This window comes from Semicossyphus pulcher, unplaced genomic scaffold (genome assembly GCF_022749685.1).
Source record: "Semicossyphus pulcher isolate SPU_LCO1_2020_fin unplaced genomic scaffold, fSemPul1.0.p SCAF_5, whole genome shotgun sequence".
Classification (NCBI taxonomy): Eukaryota; Metazoa; Chordata; class Actinopteri; order Labriformes; family Labridae; genus Semicossyphus; species Semicossyphus pulcher.
Window position 1 is genome coordinate 23,025,960 of NW_027211726.1, and position 21,215 is coordinate 23,047,174.

Here is a 21,215-nt window from a genome sequence, read left to right on the forward strand (position 1 = left end):
GAGTATACAGTATAACAAGGACAGAGTAACAATTGGCCCAGCTCACAATTAGGGGGGTGGGGGGTTGTTTATCCAAAACAGAAGTACAGTTACACACACAAAGAGGTAAATGACATTAACATTGTAATTGGTCCCTTAATATTGATTTATTGGCTTGATCAGTTTTATCTGTACGCATGTCTTATGATCTAATTCCTTGACCTTCTCCAACTTGCATGCAAAAATACATGTTTAGACAAAAAAATAAAAGATAAAACAATATTTATTTATGTTTATAAAACCCATCCTGTATTCTCAAAACCTCAAACAGAAAAAGAAACCTGCTGCTGTGACCCTTTTTGTCTGCAGGTGGCACAAGTTTTACAAATGAAGCAGCTATTCTAATCTCTGTTGCCAGGAGTCTAAACTGGCTCAGCTTTCCTTTTATTTAGATGGCACAGGTTGGCATGTGTAAATTGAATATTACAGAGAAGCTGCCATTGTGAAGGAACTTCAGCCTGTGTGAATGAATATGTTAGTTTGGGAGTAAAAGCCAATTCACTAACCCGCTTTGCATATAAAAAGAAAATCCAATGGCGTCTGCCTGAAGATAAATGGTATTATACCGTAGTTAGATGGCAGGCTCAGTAAATAGTGGCCATGTAATATACTGATGCAATTACAAGAAGCGTGGATAAAGAAGATACAAAGAGGAAACAGCCTGGAAGAAGAGTGAGACAGTGTGGACCTTGAACATGAAGGATGTCACTCTGCATAGCCTTCAGCGACGTGTACCCTTCATTCTTCATCACACTCAAGAGACAGCAGTCCTGTTATTTATTGATTACACCATGTGTAAAAACAGTGACAAAAGATATGCATTCCAACTCAAAATATTTTTAAAACTAATAATGACTTGATCTTGGCTGTGACTGGTGTCGGTAAAGGTCTTCTGCTTGGAAATGGATCAAGAGTTATGGGAGGAAACTGCAGCTGGTACGCTATAAGGATAGGTTCAGTGTGGAAAGCTTCAGTATAAATCCCTTCGTACAGTTCAGAGTTATAATGTCTAGGACCGATATAATTTTCATTTGCAAATTAAGTTATGTTGTTAACCTTTTTACCAAAGTGATGAGATAATTGCACATGTTGCCAATCAAAATTCTTTTTTGAGGTAGACTTAAAGTAAGGCAGATCACAGTACAAGTTTTTAAAAAGACTGTCAGTGAGAAGATTGACTTTATCTATTTAGTTATTTTTAAATATAATTGCCACTGTAACCGGGTCAGTGTCAAACGAGGCAAATAAAACGAAACATCCTTTTTTAAAAAAAAACATTTTCCAAGGAAAAGATTTATACCGAGTGATGTGTTGAACAGTTCAAATACAACAGAGATTTTTCATCAGTAAGCATTTCTGGTGCATGTACAGGACAATCAGAGACATAAGAAGTACCACTTTGTCCCCAAGGGTTGCAAAGATGAAAAGTTCCTCACAGTATATTTTTACTTACTTATATAAAGCTTTGTTTTTATATCACAGTGTCTTTTCCCTTTTGTGCATTTGGCTTTTCTTCTTTTCTCCCTCTGAGAAACCTGACAGCAGTGGTGCGTTGAGGCAAAGCTCTACTCTTCTCATTTCAGGCATGGCTGAGTTATTGAGGGCCATGCTCGATCTCCATTTGATTTCCCTGCAGCAGAGTAGCTGCAAACAGGCCTGCTACAGTCGTAGCCTTTCAAGGAGTGAGATGAAGTTACCGTTGGTTCCAAAGTGGCTTCTCTTCCTGGAGTTTGATGATGATGAGGTAAGTAGAAACGTCTTTCTGATAACACGAAAAGCAAATTGTAGCAGAACGTTGCTCTTAATCAATTCTATCAGAACGGTGTAAAAAAATGCTTTTGCAAAAGATGACGCTTGAGAATGACTGAAAACTTTAAGTGTCTGCTTTGCATTTCAAAGTTTATGCTCCATCTGGGAAAATGCAGATCAGTGGAGAGTCTTAAAACTGTTTATTGCTGGTGTAGAGCGGCGTTATAAATCCACTGTGGTACTGTTGAAGGATCTAATTTCCTCTGAGGACCACTAAATGTTGCCTTTTCAGCAACATAACACTTTCAGCACATAATGTTCATGGTTGTTGAAGTTATGTTTTGTTCCACTGACATTGTTACAAAGTGATGACAATGATAAAAACCTTTTACAGATCATTTAAACTATTGCTTGCAGCTCAAATGAGGTCATTTATATCTATGCAACCTGTGTTTCAATTTGTTTTCAGTAAAAAAACAAAAAAAACCTTTATATTCAGAATGCTCTGACATCAGAGCTTTCCTGAATTTAAAAAAAATGATTATAGGAGTTTTGTTCTCAGCCATAGTAATATCAGTACCTTTTTAGGCTTCCAGTAGCCAAAGTGTATTCAGAACAGGAAGGGAATCAGTGCCTTTCTACTTTTAGGGTAGTCTTCAAACTTAGTGAGGTACCATCTGTAGAGATATGGAGATGATTAAGACATGTTTTCTTCTATTAATAAAAACAGTTCCTGCAAAGTGTGCAATACACTCCATGAAAAACCTTCTTATTCTGTGTGTGTGTTATCATTCTTACTTGTGGTGGGCCACAGCCCTGCTGGCGAGGACCACTGTGGTAAAGATGGCGAAAGCTGCGCTGTGAATTGAGTGGCCAGCCAGAGCGAAGCCCGCCCACTCTGTTATCTCTCCTAAGAAGTTTGCTCCAGACACATATTCAAATATACCGCCTGTGGGTGGAAGACAGAAGAATCAGGACAGGTATGCTCATGTATTAATATGTTCATATAAAAATCAAATACTTTGCTGAATAAGCACTGGCATTTCAACAACTTCAACAATATCATTTTGGGTTTGCATGCTGCTAAACACTCAAAGACCATCCACATAGCTAGCCCCACAGTGACCATAGATGGCTGAGCACTCCCTGTCTTACTGCAGGCCATGTGTAGTGTTGCTACCCTTAATGTGAAAATGGCAGATTCTTGGCTGAGGGGATTCCAGACGTGCCTGGAAGTTAATTTAGAGCAGTACAGCTCACAGCTTCCTCTCTCCTTGCATTCTCCTTTTTATTTTCCTTTAGGGTCCGACGTGGATTGTTTTAACAGGTTCACTGCAAGTTCACGCTCAAGGTGCTATTGTTGTGACTATGTTCTTCGTCAGGGGAGCTGCTCTCTCTGTGAACCTGTTATGATAACTGATTCATTTAGTGAAGGAAAAATTCAGCCTATGGTTTAAATTTGCCCATTATTCGATTAAAAATTGCAGGCTTATGGATTTCATTTTACTTTCTCAGTACATAGGCAGTTTCTCAATGGAATTTGGAGATGGGCCAAAGTCTTGTTTACCCAACCCCAACCCTTAACTTGTCAGATCTTATAGAATGTGCATTCATTTTCACACAGTAAAGGCCATACACTGTAAAAAATATCCACCAAGAAAACCTTCCGTCGTCTGTTTCGTCAAAGAATGTTTTTAATTTTTAATCAACCTGTTTCAGATATGATCAGAAATCGGTTTTTTTGTTCATTGATACAATTAGAGTGATATGCCGTATTGCTCAGCAATTTAAAGGAACAGTTCTACATTTTGTTCAAATTAGATTATTGGAGAAGGGACAGTGCAAATTAATAAATACACTCTGGTAAATATGCTAGAATAAGTCAATAGGCTACTTTTCATCTGCAGTCCCTGGTCAAGGTGTTGAAAAGGCTAGCTAAAATACATCCTAGAAAGAAACAGAAAAACAGGACATGCAGTTTAAAGACATGAGACAAACAGTTTTTGAAAACAGTAGAAGCTGTAAGAACATATAAACACAGAGAGCAAACATTTCAAAGAAACATTTTAGTAAATACACCACATTGATAACACTATTTGTCTGTTTAAAGTCGAGCTGAAATGGCATTTCGAGAGTATCTAGCTTCCGTATCGTGACGGATTTCCGAGTGAAACAGGACGTGCAGGCGGGACATATCATTAGAGGGATTTGATTTGATCGTTGAGAAGTGGGCGTAGACAGACCGAGCGTTCTTGGTGCTCTGCAGCTAAATGTTGCAGATTGATTGGTTGAAATTGTTTGGTGCTAACTTACGTAAGCACGCATGAAATTTAGTTTTACCAGAAGAAATAATGATCGAATTGTGATATAAGAATACGAAGAAATTGATTTTCTGTATTTTTTTTGGCCTATATTGTCTAATAGATGCACAATATTACCGGGGATGTGATCTAAAAGGATTAAAATGACATTTTTAATTTCACCTCGACTTTAATATGAAGATGGAGACACCCAGAAGCTTAGACTGATATTAGCTAGCTTGTCTTTAACAAAACAACTTGTTTTTTTTTTTTTTACTCAACAGGACCTGGGGCCTATACTACAAAGCAAGTTCAACATGCCCAAGGAATCTTTTCTTGATCTGGCTTCACTTGACCTGACAAAGGAGATCGCTCTAAGTGGTCACAAGATGCTGGTTGTCAACTCGATAAGTCAACCAGGGGTCAACCCAGTCAACCCAGGGTTTCTATGAGCGGGTTCACATAAAAGGGGCGCTGTTTGGAGCAAATGACCAATCCTAACACAGGCAAGTCTGCCATCAGCTGATCGACATTGTTTACAAATTCAGAGCAAACTATGATTTTATAAAGATATGAAGATAATACACATAATCCAGACTAAAATCCACGCAGCTGCAGTGGCCAAATGCAGGAAGGACAAAGCAAAAAAACACAGACTGTGTAAGTGTGCAATTATAATATCACTGCTCCATCATTAGAGCACGATACATTTATTATAACTCTCATGTGTTACATTACATTGATACGTTGCACAAATGTATTTTTGTTGTGTCAATGACAGATTTAGACAAATTCTCTCAGCCCAGCCGTATCAAACTGTGGAGCAAATAAAAATAAATATAAAACCGCAATTTAAAGCAGTACGAATAATTCCTTTCATATAAGTACAAAAGTACTTCAGGCTTCAGTGCTGTTATCAGTCTATGTTGTAGATGTACATCAGTAAAGCTTGATGAACATCTTTCATGAAGTTAAACGGTAAAGGGTTTTAGGGCTCTCTCTCCCTCCTCCCTTTCACAATCTGCTCACAAAGCTCCTGAATCAAGAGACCTGATTGGTCAATGGTTGGTGTTTAGTTCAGGTTGATCTCTTATCTTGGACATAACCTGCTCTGGAGCAGGTTATGTCCAAGATCAAGAGCCACGTACAGTTTAGGGCTTGCTTGCTGTTTAGCATAATTACTATCAACACTCACTGATCATTTCACTTTCTACACAAACACTACAAGTATTGTGAGTTGGACCATGTTAAAGTCGCAGCAACGAGAGTCTTTTGAGAACCCAAATGTAAGGGTTTACAGAGAGCAATGCAGAGAGGAAAAGACAACTATTGACAACCTGTGATTCTGCTAACAGCATGATCCTGTATAATCATGTAACCACACTGGAAAATTAGAATGTAGGGCTGCGTGCAAAGACCACAGAGTTCTGTGCCATCATGTGATTGCTGCTTTCTTGTCACCCCACAGCATTGGTGGAAAAAGGAATCAAACTCAAGCAGCATCACAGTGGAAGATGTGCTTCTGACAGTTAGTGACCAGTATTCAAACTTGCTCTCACTCTGATAAATGGTTCCATTTAGCTTGTCAAATAAAAATATTTTAATAGTATGTTGTCAAGGTTGGCTACGGTAAATATTTACAACTGAATTATATACAGCAAAAGTATATACTTTATGTATATAATACGTTCTATATATATATACATATGTTTTCCTCCATCAAAGTTTGCTGTACTGTACTAGTTGCTGTGGTCAGATAAATTATTCCATCATTCATGACTAAAGCTCTTACCTGTCGGAATCTTGTAACCAGTCTCTCCCGGCTTTCTCAGGTTCCTCAGGATGTGGTCAGAGTGCACATTCATCATCCAACCGACCAACCACAGCACAGACCCTGGAGACAAACCAACCAAAAGCTTTACCAAAACATTCTACTGACCAAGAGCCAGTGAGCCAACTTGTGTTTTGAAAGAAATGCTTTACACTGTGGGAAATACCCTAACCTGCTCTCTTATCAAAAGTGTGATTAGATTAATACCACTGTCATATTTGAGCAATACAAAGCGGTTTCTAATCTTAACGGCAGCTGATAACCTCCCAGCTTCTGGTCCTCATTTGGTGCACAGACACAAGTTAGTTTCAGCGCAGTTTTCTCATACAACTCTCAGAATGAGGGAAAATTATCAATTTGCAATGATACAGTGTTCATCTGTATCATTGTGTCTTGTACATCTTACATGCCACATTTCATGAAAACTGTCTGAGCAGGTCATGTAAGAGCTAATATAGTCCCCTTTTCACTGCCCCCCTTTCCAGAAAGTCAATCATGTATTTACTGAATTTGGATTGTTACACTTTATTTTATCTGCTGCACAATTAGGGTTTTAAGGGGTTTGTAAGGAGAGTGGAGGGCTGAATGGTTGAAAAAACATGTATTCTGAATTGACAGCTTCCTGTGTCCAGCCAAGAAAAAACTGCTGAGCACTTTGAGGTTTGGAGAGGTTGAGAAGCACCTGTGGTGAAGCAAAAGCCAAGCAATGACAGAGCAAATGATTACTTACTGATAAATGCAGTTGTGTTTTTACAGAAAGGTTAATTATTTAATATAACGATGTTGGGAACGAGAAGGCACAGTGTAGAATGAAGGGTGTAGAAGGGAAAATGTTTATCCTGACTGTGCATCTTACTCAGGCACGAAGCTGTCAGTATGATCCCTCCTCTCCTCATGAAGATTGAGTCCCACCACAAGGTAAAAACAATGCCTGCTCCGAAGGTACTCTGTTCTGTGCTAATTTATTAAATTTAGTTTCATCAAGTGCTAATAATTAAACAATATTTCCCCATAATTTGCAAATGAACACTATCTCTTAACACACAATGACATGTAGGCTTCTTTGAGTAGTTCCTTAAGTACGTTATTATATATACATATTCAAATGTAGAGTAAATTGAGTATTCCTTATTCAGAGAATTACTTTTTTGATCTTAACACACCACTGCATCCTCCCCTTTCCATGTAGACCATGTATAAATGTTTTTAATGTCAAAAACTACAAATATAAATTCCAAACTCCTTGTGTCTCCTATGTGTATGTACCAAAGACCAATTTGACACAAATCCAATCTATTTTGCACAGAAAATTGTGTCACCAAGAATCTTGTGTAAAAGCAAAGCAAATCGTTTCCCTGAACAAAGAGGGGTAGCAGAAATAGGACACCTACCTGCAATGAAACACGGATGTGTAACCCAATGTTCAGGGTATACAGCATAATGGCTCAGGTACCTGATCTGCATGTAGCCATTATACAAGCAGAAAACAATGGCCAGAGCAAATGAGGCAAATGGTGTTGGTTTACCTCCCCGAATTAAAAATGGATAAATAAGGGATCTGCAGGAGAGAAAAATGTTTCATACACAAAATAGTTAATTCAAATTTACTGACGTAATGCGACCGACGTAAGATATAATGCACCTTATTTACTAATGCCCTACCTACCTCTGAACATAGTGGCAGAAATACATGGCAATAAGCAGCTGGTTGGGCAGCTCTGAGGTTTTTGCAGAGGACGTCCAAAATACCAGACACAAAGGCACCATGAACGCAGGCAGCTCCTGAACGAACCAAGCAAATCTGACATTTACTGGAAATCCGTATTTGCTGGTAGCATATCGCCCGTATGGCACATTTTCGAAGAGCAAAGTAACAAAAGTGCAGGCTGCCATGAAAACCATAATGTAAGCCATGCAGTCCAAAATGTACATCTCTTCGTCCTCCGATGAGAAAAGCCAGGAGAGAAGTGAGTCCATCACGGCGGGAGGCTACTCTACAAAACTAAAAACAGAAATAATGTAAATTTGCAACTATTAGACAACGTGCATAACGATTGGGACCAGTAGTACACTCACGCCACAGACATATGGGTTTCCCATCCAGAACCAATCACAATCCCTGAACAGATATGACGTTGAATCTTAACAACCAATCAAAATGCTCGCTAGTGCACGTTACAAAATATCATGTGTTGTATATTGCCACTAATAAATACCCGTATTTATAGATCAGTTTGCACATACCGTGCGCTGTAAATAAGACATAGTCACCACCGTGACAAATTTAACAACATATTAAAATGAGACAAATCAAACTAGAATACACGCAAAATCATATATGGATAACGTATGATTTCTTAAGCACATTTTTTTTCACTGTGATAAATTTAAGAATACAATAAAGCAACAAAAATCGAACCAATATATCGGCATCATAATATTTCTAAAATCGCGCAAAATGCCTCGAACGTCCCCGAAGGAGATTTAACTTAACTTCAGGCGGATCGGGGCATCCTAGAAGGGTCCTTATTCATGTGCGTCAGAGGCAACACGTTTCGAGGATACACAGCGTAGCAGTCCATCCTTCCTCCTTAAGCGTTCACTGCACTTGAATTTGATCAGAGTTGCAGGTCACTTTTCTCGGCATCCACTCATCACGTCATTTCGCAGGTTTCTCCAGAGTTGTCTCTTTTCAAAGATGGGGAAAAGAAGCAGGCAGCGGCAGAAAAACCAGAATGCTGGCAGGGACGACAGAGACAACGCTGTAAGATTCGCACTTTTGCTGCTGCAACGCTTGCTACTATTAAGTGTAAACTGCAGAGCCAGGCCACATTTCCTTAAATAAATGCGACGTGAGCGTGGGCGAGCATGGTTATACTTCTTAAAAGGTTTCTTGACAAAACGTATACAGTCATGCTGCTATGACACTGCAGTAACTCACAGCTACAACATTAGAGAACGTCACTGTTAGCTACTGTTAACTCAGCTCAAAGCCATGTGTGACCACCACCGTTCGTCCCGTTTAACCGTATTCTAGATCCATTCCTTTTTGTATTGTGAGACACTTAAGGCTTCACCAGATTTAGCTTAGAAATGTGTTGACTTTAAGTGGCCGTCAGTGCGTGCATGATGGGATATTGATCTAACACTTACAAGTCTGATGAAACACCAAAACAGCACAAAGGGAAGACAAGGGAACAAAAAAATGAACAAATAAGTTTCTGTGAATCATTACTTGCCTTATTGACCATTAGAGCATACTAAATTGTAACAGTTTCTAGACCTTCTACAAGTTATTTACCATTGACTACAATCAAAAATATATCAATAATAGAATTTTAAAAGACTTTTAATACTGGCTCATTTTGCATCCCTATATAGACGGTGCTTTTCATGTGAGTTCTGCACAGAAAGACAATCAAAATATTCAGTTTATATAAATGATTTTAATAATCATGCTTCTGTTGGTTCAGGGCTGGGGAGCTGGTTATGCTGACATTGTCAAGGAGAATAAGCTCTTTGAGCACTACTACAAGGAACAAGGTTTGGTGCCTGGCGGAGAGTTTGAACAGTTTATGGATGCAATGAGGGAACCACTGCCTGCAACCATTCGCATCACAGGATACAAGAGGTAAGCTCAAGTGATTCATAAACAGCACTCAAGCTCTTTGTCCTGTTAGTAAAAACAGCCACACTTAACCGGTGCAAGATGCTTTAAAATGAATGCACCTTTTCCGTCTGGCAAAGCAGACGCACCCCATAATTATTCAGCACTATCCTGAATCAGTAGAATTACTTGTAAAGATAATTTTCTAAGTTAAATGAAATGTTAAAAGTAGTACTTTTAAAAAAATATTGGTTACCTTTGATTTGTCAACACACCCAAAATGGTCAACTTTCACCTCACATATGCTTGAAAAAAGCCCTTATTTTAGGTTTTACTGTGGGTGCTTAGCGACTCTTGGATTTCATTAATTGGCTGTTATGTTTTCCTCCTTCCTGTCTTGTCCCAGCCATGCCAAAGAAATCCTCAACTGTTTGAAGGAAAAATACTTCAAGGATATTCAGGAGCTGGATATCGATGGCCAGAAGATTGAGGCTCCACAGCCTCTGAGCTGGTAAGATCTCAAGGTTTTTCAAGGCTTAAAGGACATGCATATTCAAAGAAAAAACTCACTCCACATTGTGTCCTATCCCCTCCAGGTATCCAGATGAGCAGGCCTGGCACACCAACATGAGCAGAAAGATCATAAGGAAGTCTCCCCTATTGGAGAAATTCCACCAGTTTCTAGTCAGCGAGACTGAGTCTGTAAGTCATGAACAAACCGAACAGAAAACTTGCTAGAAACACCTGTGGCTTTATTAAAGGCATACAATTATACCCTGGCTAAGGATATGAAAAAATACAGACTTAATTTCTGAACTTGTCAGAAAAATAATGTTCTTTGTCTGTCCTTGCAGGGTAACATCAGCAGGCAGGAAGCTGTCAGTATGATCCCTCCTCTCCTCATGAAGATTGAGTCCCACCACAAGGTAAAAACAATGCCTTCTCCAAAGGTTAACAAGACTATGTCAAAACCTAGTATGTGGCTGACCACATTAGGTAGATGTGTGCTTTTGTGGGCAATGTTTCACAAGGACTGTCCTTTATGAGGCTGAACACAACATGTTTGAAAGCAGGTGCGTGCTGCGAACGTAGGTGAGGGCATTGAAGGAGCAGCGGAGGAGCAGCCCCGCCTACTTCCTGAACAAAGTATCCAGAGCCGTATAGACCGAGGGTCGCGTCAGTGGAGGTCCAATATGCTTCATGATCCGCCATTGCGATGTCACAACACTCTCTCTCTGCGGCTCTGAAAATACAGTCAGTCAGTCAGTCACATACAGACGCATGTGTAGGGCTGACCCCGGTGGTCAGCCAAAAATATTGGGCCTGGAAGAACATATTGTATTTTCTATTTTTTCCTCCCTTGTGTCCCTGGTAAAATGTCTTCCCTGTGTTTCGAAAACAGCTGTCTTTTGAAAAAGATATTGTTTTGAAGTGTTGACACACATTTTTATACAGATCTTGGACATGTGTGCAGCTCCGGGATCAAAGACAGCCCAGTTGATTGAGATGCTCCATGCTGACATGGATGTGCCCTTTCCAGGTCAGAAATTGACATTTAAAAACCGTGAAGATTATATGATTAAACTTTAATTTCATCCAGGTTTTTTTTTTTTTTTTCAAGCACGAAGAATATCTGTGAATATAACTAAGAAATTGTACAAAGTCACTGCTCAAAAATCAGCAGTCTGTCTGCCACTGGTCTCCCATTTTAACATGAATGCACTTCTCTACCCTGCAGAGGGCTTTGTCATTGCCAACGATGTGGATAATAAGCGCTGCTACCTGCTTGTGCACCAAGCTAAGCGTCTAAACAGCCCCTGCATAATGGTAGTCAACCATGACGCCTCCTGCATCCCTACGCTCAAGATCGACTCAGACGGCAAGAAGGACATCCTCTTCTACGACCGCATCTTGTGTGACGTACCCTGCAGGTCAGCAAAGGACTGCTGGACTTTCTGTTTCCATCACATATTTGAGAACTGCAGGACAGTTAGGGGCTGAAAGTCTGGAGGGGAAGTAGATACAGACAGACATGGTTGCTGTATGTCTGGTTGTTTCTCTTGAGAGGAGACTTATAGTGAAAGACGGGGATGGGCCCCCCCCCCAGGTTTTTTAACAGGTCATTTATAAATTGCCATCAATGATTTTTTTATGTTTCAAAGCTTAGTGGATAAACATATTTCTTCTTTCCAAAACAGAACTACAAATGTTTGCAAATTGCTTCCTCATTTTGCCAGCTGTAGTGCTGAGGCCAGGAGGCCCGGCCAAACAAAACATAGGGAGAGGGAAGAAGTAATGAAGACAGAGAAAGGGCAGGCAGGCAGCAGTGATGTGAACAGTCAGCTAAAGCCCTGCGTTTAGACTGTTTGTGCTTGGCAGATATCTTTGCCTTGCGAGAAGTGTCGGCGATCTCTGGTGGTTTCAGTGCCTCAGGCCAAACTGGGGATGTATCTGACTGGTGCTGCTGTCTGCTCTCTGTTCTGCAGTGGGGATGGCACCATGAGGAAGAACATAGATGTTTGGAAGAAGTGGACGACCAGCAACAGCCTGCATCTCCACGGGTGAGTGGGGAGAGAGTGCGTTTGTGCTTTCGAGAAAACATGAGAATTCATGCGCTCCTGTGGTAGACCAAATTGACTAAACGGCAAGGGAATGTTGTGTGTTCTCTGGTGCTAATTAAAAAAAAGTTGGCACTATTATAGAGCTTGTGTGTTTGTGTTCACCAGGCTCCAGCTGCGTATCGCAGTGCGCGGTTTAGAACAGCTGGCTGTGGGAGGGAGGATGGTCTACTCCACCTGTTCCCTCAACCCTATAGAGGACGAAGCTGTCATTGCAGCCCTCCTGGAGAAGAGCGAAGGTAACAAACACACACAACAAACAATCCCAGTGCTACAAAAAAGAGAGCGCAGTTTTAGTTTTGTTTTATGCACTCTAGTTTTACTTTTATATGCTGTTATTACCATGTTCTTTCACAACTATTCTATTGACCTTATGTGGCTTAGTTTTTGTTCTAGTTTAGTGTTTGTTTCACTCCCTATTTTGTCTGTTATATTTTATATGCCCGCTTTAAACATGAGTCAAAAGCCTTGGCTGTGATTATTTCACACTATACATATCTATCCTTCTATAAATATCTTAAAGTTGGGAACATGCATCCACATATTGGACAAGTTTATTTAGCCTGACATTATCACATCCTCCCCTGTAATTATATTAAAAACAAAGTTAGCTTCAACGTTAACTTTGTTTTGTAGCTGCCTTGGCTTTACTCTGTTGCATTTCTTTTATTTCATTGCACCATTTTTACAGTTCTTAGCCTTGTTTTCTTGTCAATTTGCAACATAAGTCAAGGGGAGACTAGAAATCAGAGCTGAAATCGGATGTAGTTCTTCTGGCCACCAACTACGTCACTGTACATGTCAAATGACCTGAATGCCTGGGGGTCAGCACATTTTGCTGCTGCACAAGTTGCGACATAGCTGATTTGCAACAGCTGCAGGTGTTTTAATACTTTATATCTTGGACATCGAAATAAATGGTGGAAAATTGTCACACAAACCCTTTAACCCTTAACCCTTTAGCTTAAGTGCGAGGATTAGGGGTGCAGTTAACAATTGTTTTAATTGTTGATTATTTTATTACATTTATCTTTCAATTGTGGGCTGGTACAAGGTGGCAGAAAATATTGGCAATGTACATCTGAATTTCCTCCCATGGTCACATTATAAATGTCTCATTTGTCGTACAAACTGTGTTGAACACAACATTATTTAGCTTACTATACTACTATAATGTGGCGTGACTATAACGATACCATGAGTGATTGTGATGGAACAAATAAATATTGTATTGGTATGATTGAATGTACAAACAGACCGTTTGTTATGGTAGCATACTTTTAAAAACTGCCATGTATCTTCTTTTGAGATGCTAAGTATCTCAGAATATAGTACATGAAAATTATATCTAAATATAACCACCCGAGTCTTTTTCTGCCAAGTTCTAATGTTTTTCCCGTCCCCATTGGCAGGAGCCTTGGAGCTGGCCGACAGCTCAGCTGATCTGCCAGGGCTGAAGTGGATGCCTGGGGTCACTTCCTGGAAGGTACTGGAACATTTAGTCTTTGGCGGTCATTACGACAAACCAATAGCTCCAACAACAAACCACAAAGGAAAACAGTGTTTAAGGCATGAGAGCGCTTACGCTTCAAAGTCAGACTGATTATGTAGGTGGATGTCTTGACTGTTAAATGCTTTGATTGAATTTCAAAATTAAACGGTTGTTTTCTCTTTAGCTGATGACCAAAGAGGGCCAGTGGTACTCAGACTGGTCTGAGGTTCCAAGCAGTCGTCACACACAGATCCGCCCCACCATGTTCCCGCCAATAGATCCAGAGAAACTATCTAGCATGCATCTGGAGAGATGGTATGTATACATTTGTACACCAAGCGGTTTTTTAAATTATAGAGCTTTTTGTGTATGACTTTTCTATTTCTTTTCTAGAACTCATACCCCCAAACCGTTATCTTTGAGTATAGTATGGTCGGCTGGATTTTATAACTTTGGCTAAAAGTTTTTAGCTAAACGTTTTTTAGCCAAAGTAAATTGGAGCAGCGGGAGCGAGAAGCCTAGTTTAGCGCCCCAATGCGTACCAAAATAATCATAATAATTTATTTCAGAATCCAGTGGGAACTATAAGAATCTTTATCCATCTATTAAATTTCCCCAGTGTAGATTTTTCTTTCAGTGTATAGAAAAGGGAGAACCATTTACCACTCGCTAAACCTTTATCTTAATTCAGCTAATTATTCTCCTCTTTTCCTCCACCTGGGAGTATTTTGTTCTTATGACAGCAAAGAACTATAAACACACACACTTGCAGTCTTCTTTGTTTTCACTGATGCCAAATTCATAATCCGTGTGAAGCTGAGCCAACAACATTAATCACACACATTACTCAAACACTCACACAAAGTCAAACATGCATATACACACCTGCACTCTCACATAAAGATGATGTCATTCCCACTCTGCAGCGTTTACTTTAATGCACAGTCTGATACAAAGCTGGACACCAGAGGGAGCTATTGTCACACGTTGTTCAAGCTCCCTTTTTTACTGCTGAAAACAAGCTTGTTTATCCTCACAGTAGGTGGCACCATAAAATTCAAATCCAAGATTTATGCATGTTTGTATTTTAATGTCAGTATGAGGATTCTGCCACATCACCAGAACACCGGCGGCTTCTTTGTGGCTGTGCTGGTGAAGAAAGCCCCGATGCCTTGGAACAAAAGATATCCCAAGGTACTTCCTCACAAACACACAAACGCATACACACTTAATGGGTGATTAGATTGTCAGTCTTTCTTAAAGAGGGAAATGGAGCGGAATTCCCACATGTGGGTATGGGGTATGTCTGTTGAACCAGTAGAGACAAACCCCACACATACACGCACCGCATCACTCACCTGTTTTACAAACCACATCTGGGACTTTTTTGTCTGCTCACCCCCCCCCATCCTCTCCAGCTGAGGAAGGATGTCTCGTCCATCTCAGAGACCCAGACTGGAGGCCCACCGGCCCCCTCGTCCCCTGCAGACACTCCTTGCCTCCCGGAGGGGGCTGTGGAGGAGGAGGAGGGGGAGGGAGAAGTCTCAGAGGGAAAAGTAGAGAAGGAGGCACCCAAAGGACCTTCATTAGCTCAAGAGACCACTGCTAAACAAGAAGCAGTGTGTGGGTGAGTCATGTTGGTTTTGTAAGCTAATAAACAAAGAGGCCTCGATCCATTGTCAATGAAAATACATTATTTTGAATAAGATATGACGCATTGCATCAACAAACCCATCTCTGGTCCTTAAGAATATGCTACTTTATGCATTATTTCTTTATAATCTGCCATGTCTATGATTTATATGAAGGTATAATTAAAAGTTCATGATATGTTTTTTTCCTCCATGAGAGCTTTATTTAAACTGTTGACATGGTGATGAAATATGTGCATCTCCATCGAAGTAAATTGGGTCCTTGGAAATTATATAAACATGAGTAAAATATTTGAGTCAGGAATTTCTCCTCTCTGTTCAACAGGCCTCCACCCAATAAGAAGATGAGGCTGTTTGGTTATAGAGAAGACCCCTTTGTTTTCCTTACTGAAGAGGACCCTGTTTTCACCACTATACAGTAAGTGCCTCTCTGTGTATCAGACATAGAAATGATAGTTTTCAGCATTTGGGTGAAGCTAAAAACATTTTTTTTCTACTTTATCTAGATCTTTCTATGATATGTCACCTGAGTTCCCCAAGCTCAATGTTCTGACCCGGACCCACGAGGGCAAGAAGAGACACTTGTACATGGTGTCCAAAGAGCTCCGCAACGTGCTGCTCAACAACAGTGAGCGCATGAAGGTGTGTGTGTTACGTTTGGAACAGAGAATTTGGCTTATTGCACACATTAAAGCTAGCTGTAATTATGATACAGAAATCTGATTCCAATAGATTCAACTTGAGTCCCCCAGGTAAAAAACCTTGTAGAGTTCAAATCCAACCAACGCTCTTTGCTGCATGACATCACTCTCTCTCCTCGCCTTTTTAACGTTAAAAAAATGTGATCCAACAAATTTAAGATCTTTCCTGGAGACAATGCATCTAGTAGTAACACTATGCATACTTTACATAGATACATCAGTTTATTTTCGTGGTTTGTGTGCTTCTATGTGTACATGTACTCGCATGTACCCTTCAGAGGGAAGCAGCCTAACAGCTGGGACCCTCTCCTATCAAAAATCCCTCTAGTCCCCCACACCACAGCACCTGCACAGGTGGCTCTGTGCGTCTCTGTGTATGTGTTTGCTTGTGTGCCTGAGTTTCTTTGTTCTCCATCTTGTATTTGATGTATCTTACTTTTTAGTCACTTACTACTGGGCTAAACCACAATGAGTTGCATGTCTTCACCATCATCATTACAGATTATGGATGTGGTGATTGAAGATCAGGGCATATGTTCGCTTCTCCTGTTATAAGATCCCAAGTTTCGCAAAGAAAATAAGAAAAAGGCCCTTCAGAATGTCAATGTGAATGATATTGTCAATTTTGCATATTCTAACTTTATCTCTAGGTACCTGTTTTAGGTATATAGAAGGGATGGATGATATTGGATTTCTTGCTGATATCCCATATGGCGATATTTTCCAACCCTTTTTGCTGATTGATATTGTTTTCGATACTGATAAATTAGGCACATGTTTTTTTCCACCTAATTGCAGGGAACATCAAGTCTCCCCTGTAGTGGAATTGATATCATACCCACTTTCATTGTAGTGGCCCACTGGCAGATTCTTGAGATGGGCGATTAAATTTGTAGTGTTGAATGAATGAGATTTAGCCCCTCCTGGCATGACCGATGCTGAGCAGCCATTGCAAATAGCAACTTTGCTGTCCGTTTTGGAAACTTTGAAAAACTGCTATACCGCAGACATCTTGCACCCTTCTTCACGCTTGACGGAAGTGTCGTGGTGCCCACTCACACAAAGTTATTGTCGTAGCATTACATCAAGCTTTTTTCGGGAATCATCGAACACTAAGGTATAATTAAAGCTTTGTTTTTTAGTTGGAAAATATCAGCAGAAAAATGATGTCTATGTAATTTTCAAGTCATAATTTGCAGATACCGATAATGTGCCGACTATTTCGTAGTATATAGTATGAAAATACCTGCAGCTGTGCTGTGTCTGTGTGTTTCGGGCTCAGCTTGTTGAAACATCAAAATCCGCTCTTTCAACACCAGCGCCCTTTATATACATTTTATCGTGTTTTTGCTGAATCAGATCTTCAGCTTGTATTTACTCTTTTATTTCAGAAGTATTAGTTTTAATTTTTGCCAAAGAAATGTATAAGAGTTAAACTGACTGCAGATGCGTGTGTGGAATGAATCCAGAGACATGTAGGAACTGCCAGCATAGCTCTGAGCAGGAAAACGTTGCCTCTAAGGAATTTATTTATTTAATTGACTACATTTACCATCGATAACGATTGGACATCCACATAAAACTCAGCGAACATTCCCTTTTTAATATTAATTTCATGAGTATTTAATTATTTATATACACAATATTCTCCAATAAAATAATAATTTGAAGCTAATTTAATTTGCTCTACTTCCCTTAGGTTATTGAAGAGTTCAACATGCATATTCATTGGCAGAAGTGAAGTTGTATTTTACTATGCTCATCACTGACAGTTGCCTCCCACTCCTGCTGGGACACTAAAGAGTGGTTGTACTGTGTTTGCCCACAGTTTTGTTGTTATGTTGTTCACTAGATGCCTTGAGCAAGGCAATTTAGTGAGCTTCAGTAATTACATAAACATTACCAGTGATACTACTGAACAACAAGTAACATGATTAGTGCTTTATTTTGGTTTAAATTACCGTTGATAATGTATTCAGGTGAGATTAATTAGTGCAGTGAAAGTCAGTGGAATTTGACATTTCCATGTTATTGTAGAGTAATATGTCAGCATGTTTTCCTATTTGTTTCTCAGGTCATTAACACGGGGGTGAAGGTGTGGTCTCGCAACAGTGATGGAGAGGAGTTTGGTTGTGCCTTCAGACTAGCTCAGGAGGTAGCACGTTCACACACACACATTTTCTCACCGACAAAACTTGAACATCACTTCTCATCCTCACACATTCAGTCTTCAAAGAAAAGAAAATAATTTTCTGCGGATCTGCTTGTTCTTTTTGAGTAGCATCTTAATCATTAAAAGCTGTTTTACTTAGAAACAAAACGTTCTTTTCACACCTTAGTTCCCCATTATATGCAAAGAAACCCCATAATTTGAAGTTGTTGTGCATTGATAAACTGTTACTTACTGCATGTGTTCACATACAGACAGAAATCCTACAAATATAAGCGATGCAATCAACAGCTAATCAACAAGAAAGCCAGACAGCAGAGTTCACACTTAAACTTATTTTTTATCCACAGTGTAACTGAAAAGTATGTGTACGTATGTTTTATATTGGTCTGCAAATTCTCAACCACATGTTCTTTTTCCTACAAGGGTATCTACACTCTTCAGCCGTATATCCGCTCCAGGATAATCACAGTGAGTGTGGAGGACATCAAAGTGCTGCTGACCCAGGAGAACCCCTTCCTCAGCAAGCTGGAGCAAGATGCTCACGCTCAGGCCAAGAAAATGGGTACACAGGCAAAATATTCTCATTCCAAAAAATAAGAGATGTATTCCATCTAATTAACCACTTTCACAAAAGTAAGACTCGAATATGAATATTAGTATAGATTTTTACTACCAAGGGCTTCTATTAGATACTGACAGGGAAGCAGCATAAAGGTTCGAGGAGTGGATATCGAGTTAAAGGTTTCAGGCTTGGCTGGCATAAAATGAAAGAGGAAAATGAATGAGTAATGCTGCATCTTCCTCAACAACAGTGTTAAGCTGCCCTTCAGCAAGGTACTGACCCAAAAACGGAAAGAGGAACTGAGCATTCCTAGCAAAAGGAAACTGTAGTTTTCCTGGTGGTTTTCAGAAATTCATCTTAATAGCTACATGACGAGGATGCTGGAGTATCTAAATAATAAAATAATGTTCTGGAATAATCTATTGTCACGTTATTAATCTTCTCTTCTTACAACAGTTATGGGGAGCATTGTGCTGAAGTACATTCCCAACCCAAAGTAAGTTGTTCTAAATATTTCACATGTGTATGTTCTAATTGTCTTTTTGAAGTGATGTCCTGTTTTTTTCGTCATTTCTGACACCCACTGTTACCCTCTTTTTGTCAGTAACTCAAACGAGCCTCAGTGTTCTATCCAGCTGTGTGGTTGGAGGGGAAAGACATCCATCCGAGCCTTCGTCCCCCGCAACGAAAGGTTTCACTACCTCCGAATGTTAGGCGTGGAGGTCTTCAGAGACAAACAGGGCCTCGGGCAGAAACAGAAGGACGGAGAAAAGGAGGGAAAGGGAGAGGTGGAGGACGAGGTGGACAAGGATGCACAGGAGGAAGGAGCGGTGGAAAATGATGGAGAGCTGGACTTGGAGAACGGTGATGGAAACAGTTCATCACTACCAAAGATGGACTTTGGCAACCAGGTGACAAGCAGCTGAGGAGATGGAGGAGACAGTGGAGAGGATGATTGACTGAAGTTTTATTAGAGCTCTAAGAGCTATTAACCAGGTCTAATACCACATCATGTGGTAGAGGAGGGTGATGTGCCTGTACGAGTTACCACACTGCCAACGCAGAAGGATTCCCTCCCAGAGATGGACTCCCTCGGGTTTTTTAATCCAGGAGTCAGCTTTTTAGTTAAATGGCTTGTCTTATTTTATAAAGGATTTTTTTTCTTATGATTTAACAAATTTATTTCACTGACCAAGTGGCTTCAGTTGCTCTCATTCAGAGAAGTTTATATTAACTGCCATCTCATTTTCTACAGCTGTAATGAAGTAGACATGTGGAGTTGATTAAAAGCATTTGAAGGTCAACTGTGTCAATGTGGAAATTATTTCACTTTCACTTCATTCTGGACCTGTTAAAATGTATAAGGCATGTTTGAAAAGGGGTTGATTAGGTTCTGCAAATTACAGACATATCTCTTGTAAGAGGAACTCAATAGATTTCTAAGGTAGTATACATCTTTACAACATTCATTCCTGAAGTGGCATCCTTAGGACAGGCTAAAGGTTGTCAAAAATATATTTTAAATTTCAATGTCTACATTTCTGTATAACGTTTTCAAAGGCAGAAAAACAAACACACATTTGCAGTTTGTTGTAGCTAAGATGATTCCTGGTTGTCAATACGTCAGATACAGATACAGGCCAAGTATGCCAAAAAATATATATTTGTCTAAAAACAATTACAAAAGCTAAATGACAAATGCGTGATTCAATATGTCTTTTTGTTGTTAAAAACATTCAACCAAATGCTGGAAGTTAATTAAACCAACTAGCATAGAAAACATCCTAATGAAGGGTTATCCTAAACAAGCCCCCAGAATCCGCAGCTATGCCAACAGCTATATTAGGCAGTACTTGGGTAAAGTGATACTTTGACTATTGATACAAACTTAAGTGTCGGCAAGGTGACATTTAGAAGTTCATGTTTATCATGTCCACCATCTTTGTTTAGCCCATTAGTATTTGCTATTTGGCAAGACAAATTACTGCTCAGGCTGATGGTTATGTCATTATCCTTGCAAGTATCTGGTAATAAGCCTAGGACAAATGGGACTTTTTGATGGGTCTAACTAAAATCTTTAATTTATAACAATTAATCCCTAGAAAGACATAAACGTCTCCTCCTAATGTGAATGTCAATCCATCCTATAGTTATTGAGAAATTTAATTCAAAATCACGAATATCAACTTAAATCTGCTGTTGCCAAAAGAAGTTCTCTAAGCCAATTGAAATTGCTCTCTGGGAACCAACATTTTTGTGATATTTTTTGTCACCTGACGAAAAGTCACCAAGGCATCTAAGTCTTGACCAAAGTGGTGGATCGACTGACATTACCATCCCAGAGCCAAGTCCCAGGCTACAAGTGGGGGAATCACTGCCATAATGGAAGTAATGTTATCTAAAGACAGAAGTATCAATAACAACAGACAACAGGGAACCCTAAATGTGTTGAAGTGACAATCAAAATCTGCGAAACACCAAATGTGACTTA

At 39.7% G+C, this 21,215-nt stretch overlaps 2 protein-coding genes across 2 annotated transcripts; one reads left to right on the forward strand and one right to left on the reverse strand.

The window, feature by feature from the left end:
* Nucleotides 1-72: 72 nt before the first annotated feature.
* srd5a1 (steroid-5-alpha-reductase, alpha polypeptide 1 (3-oxo-5 alpha-steroid delta 4-dehydrogenase alpha 1)) lies at nt 73-7,970 on the reverse strand. The gene is made up of 6 exons (XM_069681551.1): nt 7,586-7,970; nt 7,311-7,477; nt 5,881-5,982; nt 2,587-2,737; nt 2,369-2,465; nt 73-1,801 (listed from the first exon to the last, which is right to left on the reverse strand). Exons 1-5 carry the CDS (start codon nt 7,894-7,896, stop codon nt 2,399-2,401), a joined length of 798 nt encoding a protein of 265 aa, XP_069537652.1. The 5' UTR covers nt 7,897-7,970; the 3' UTR covers nt 73-1,801; nt 2,369-2,398.
* A 519-nt stretch (nt 7,971-8,489) lies between these two features.
* On the forward strand, nt 8,490-20,028 carry nsun2 (NOP2/Sun RNA methyltransferase 2). The gene is made up of 19 exons (XM_069682031.1): nt 8,490-8,683; nt 9,393-9,550; nt 9,933-10,037; nt 10,123-10,228; nt 10,381-10,452; nt 10,982-11,066; nt 11,265-11,457; nt 12,013-12,087; nt 12,253-12,383; nt 13,557-13,630; nt 13,821-13,951; nt 14,734-14,830; nt 15,055-15,263; nt 15,614-15,706; nt 15,795-15,930; nt 18,064-18,144; nt 18,586-18,724; nt 19,181-19,220; nt 19,329-20,028. Exons 1-19 carry the CDS (start codon nt 8,618-8,620, stop codon nt 19,648-19,650), a joined length of 2,313 nt encoding a protein of 770 aa, XP_069538132.1. The 5' UTR covers nt 8,490-8,617; the 3' UTR covers nt 19,651-20,028.
* Nucleotides 20,029-21,215: the final 1,187 nt, after the last annotated feature.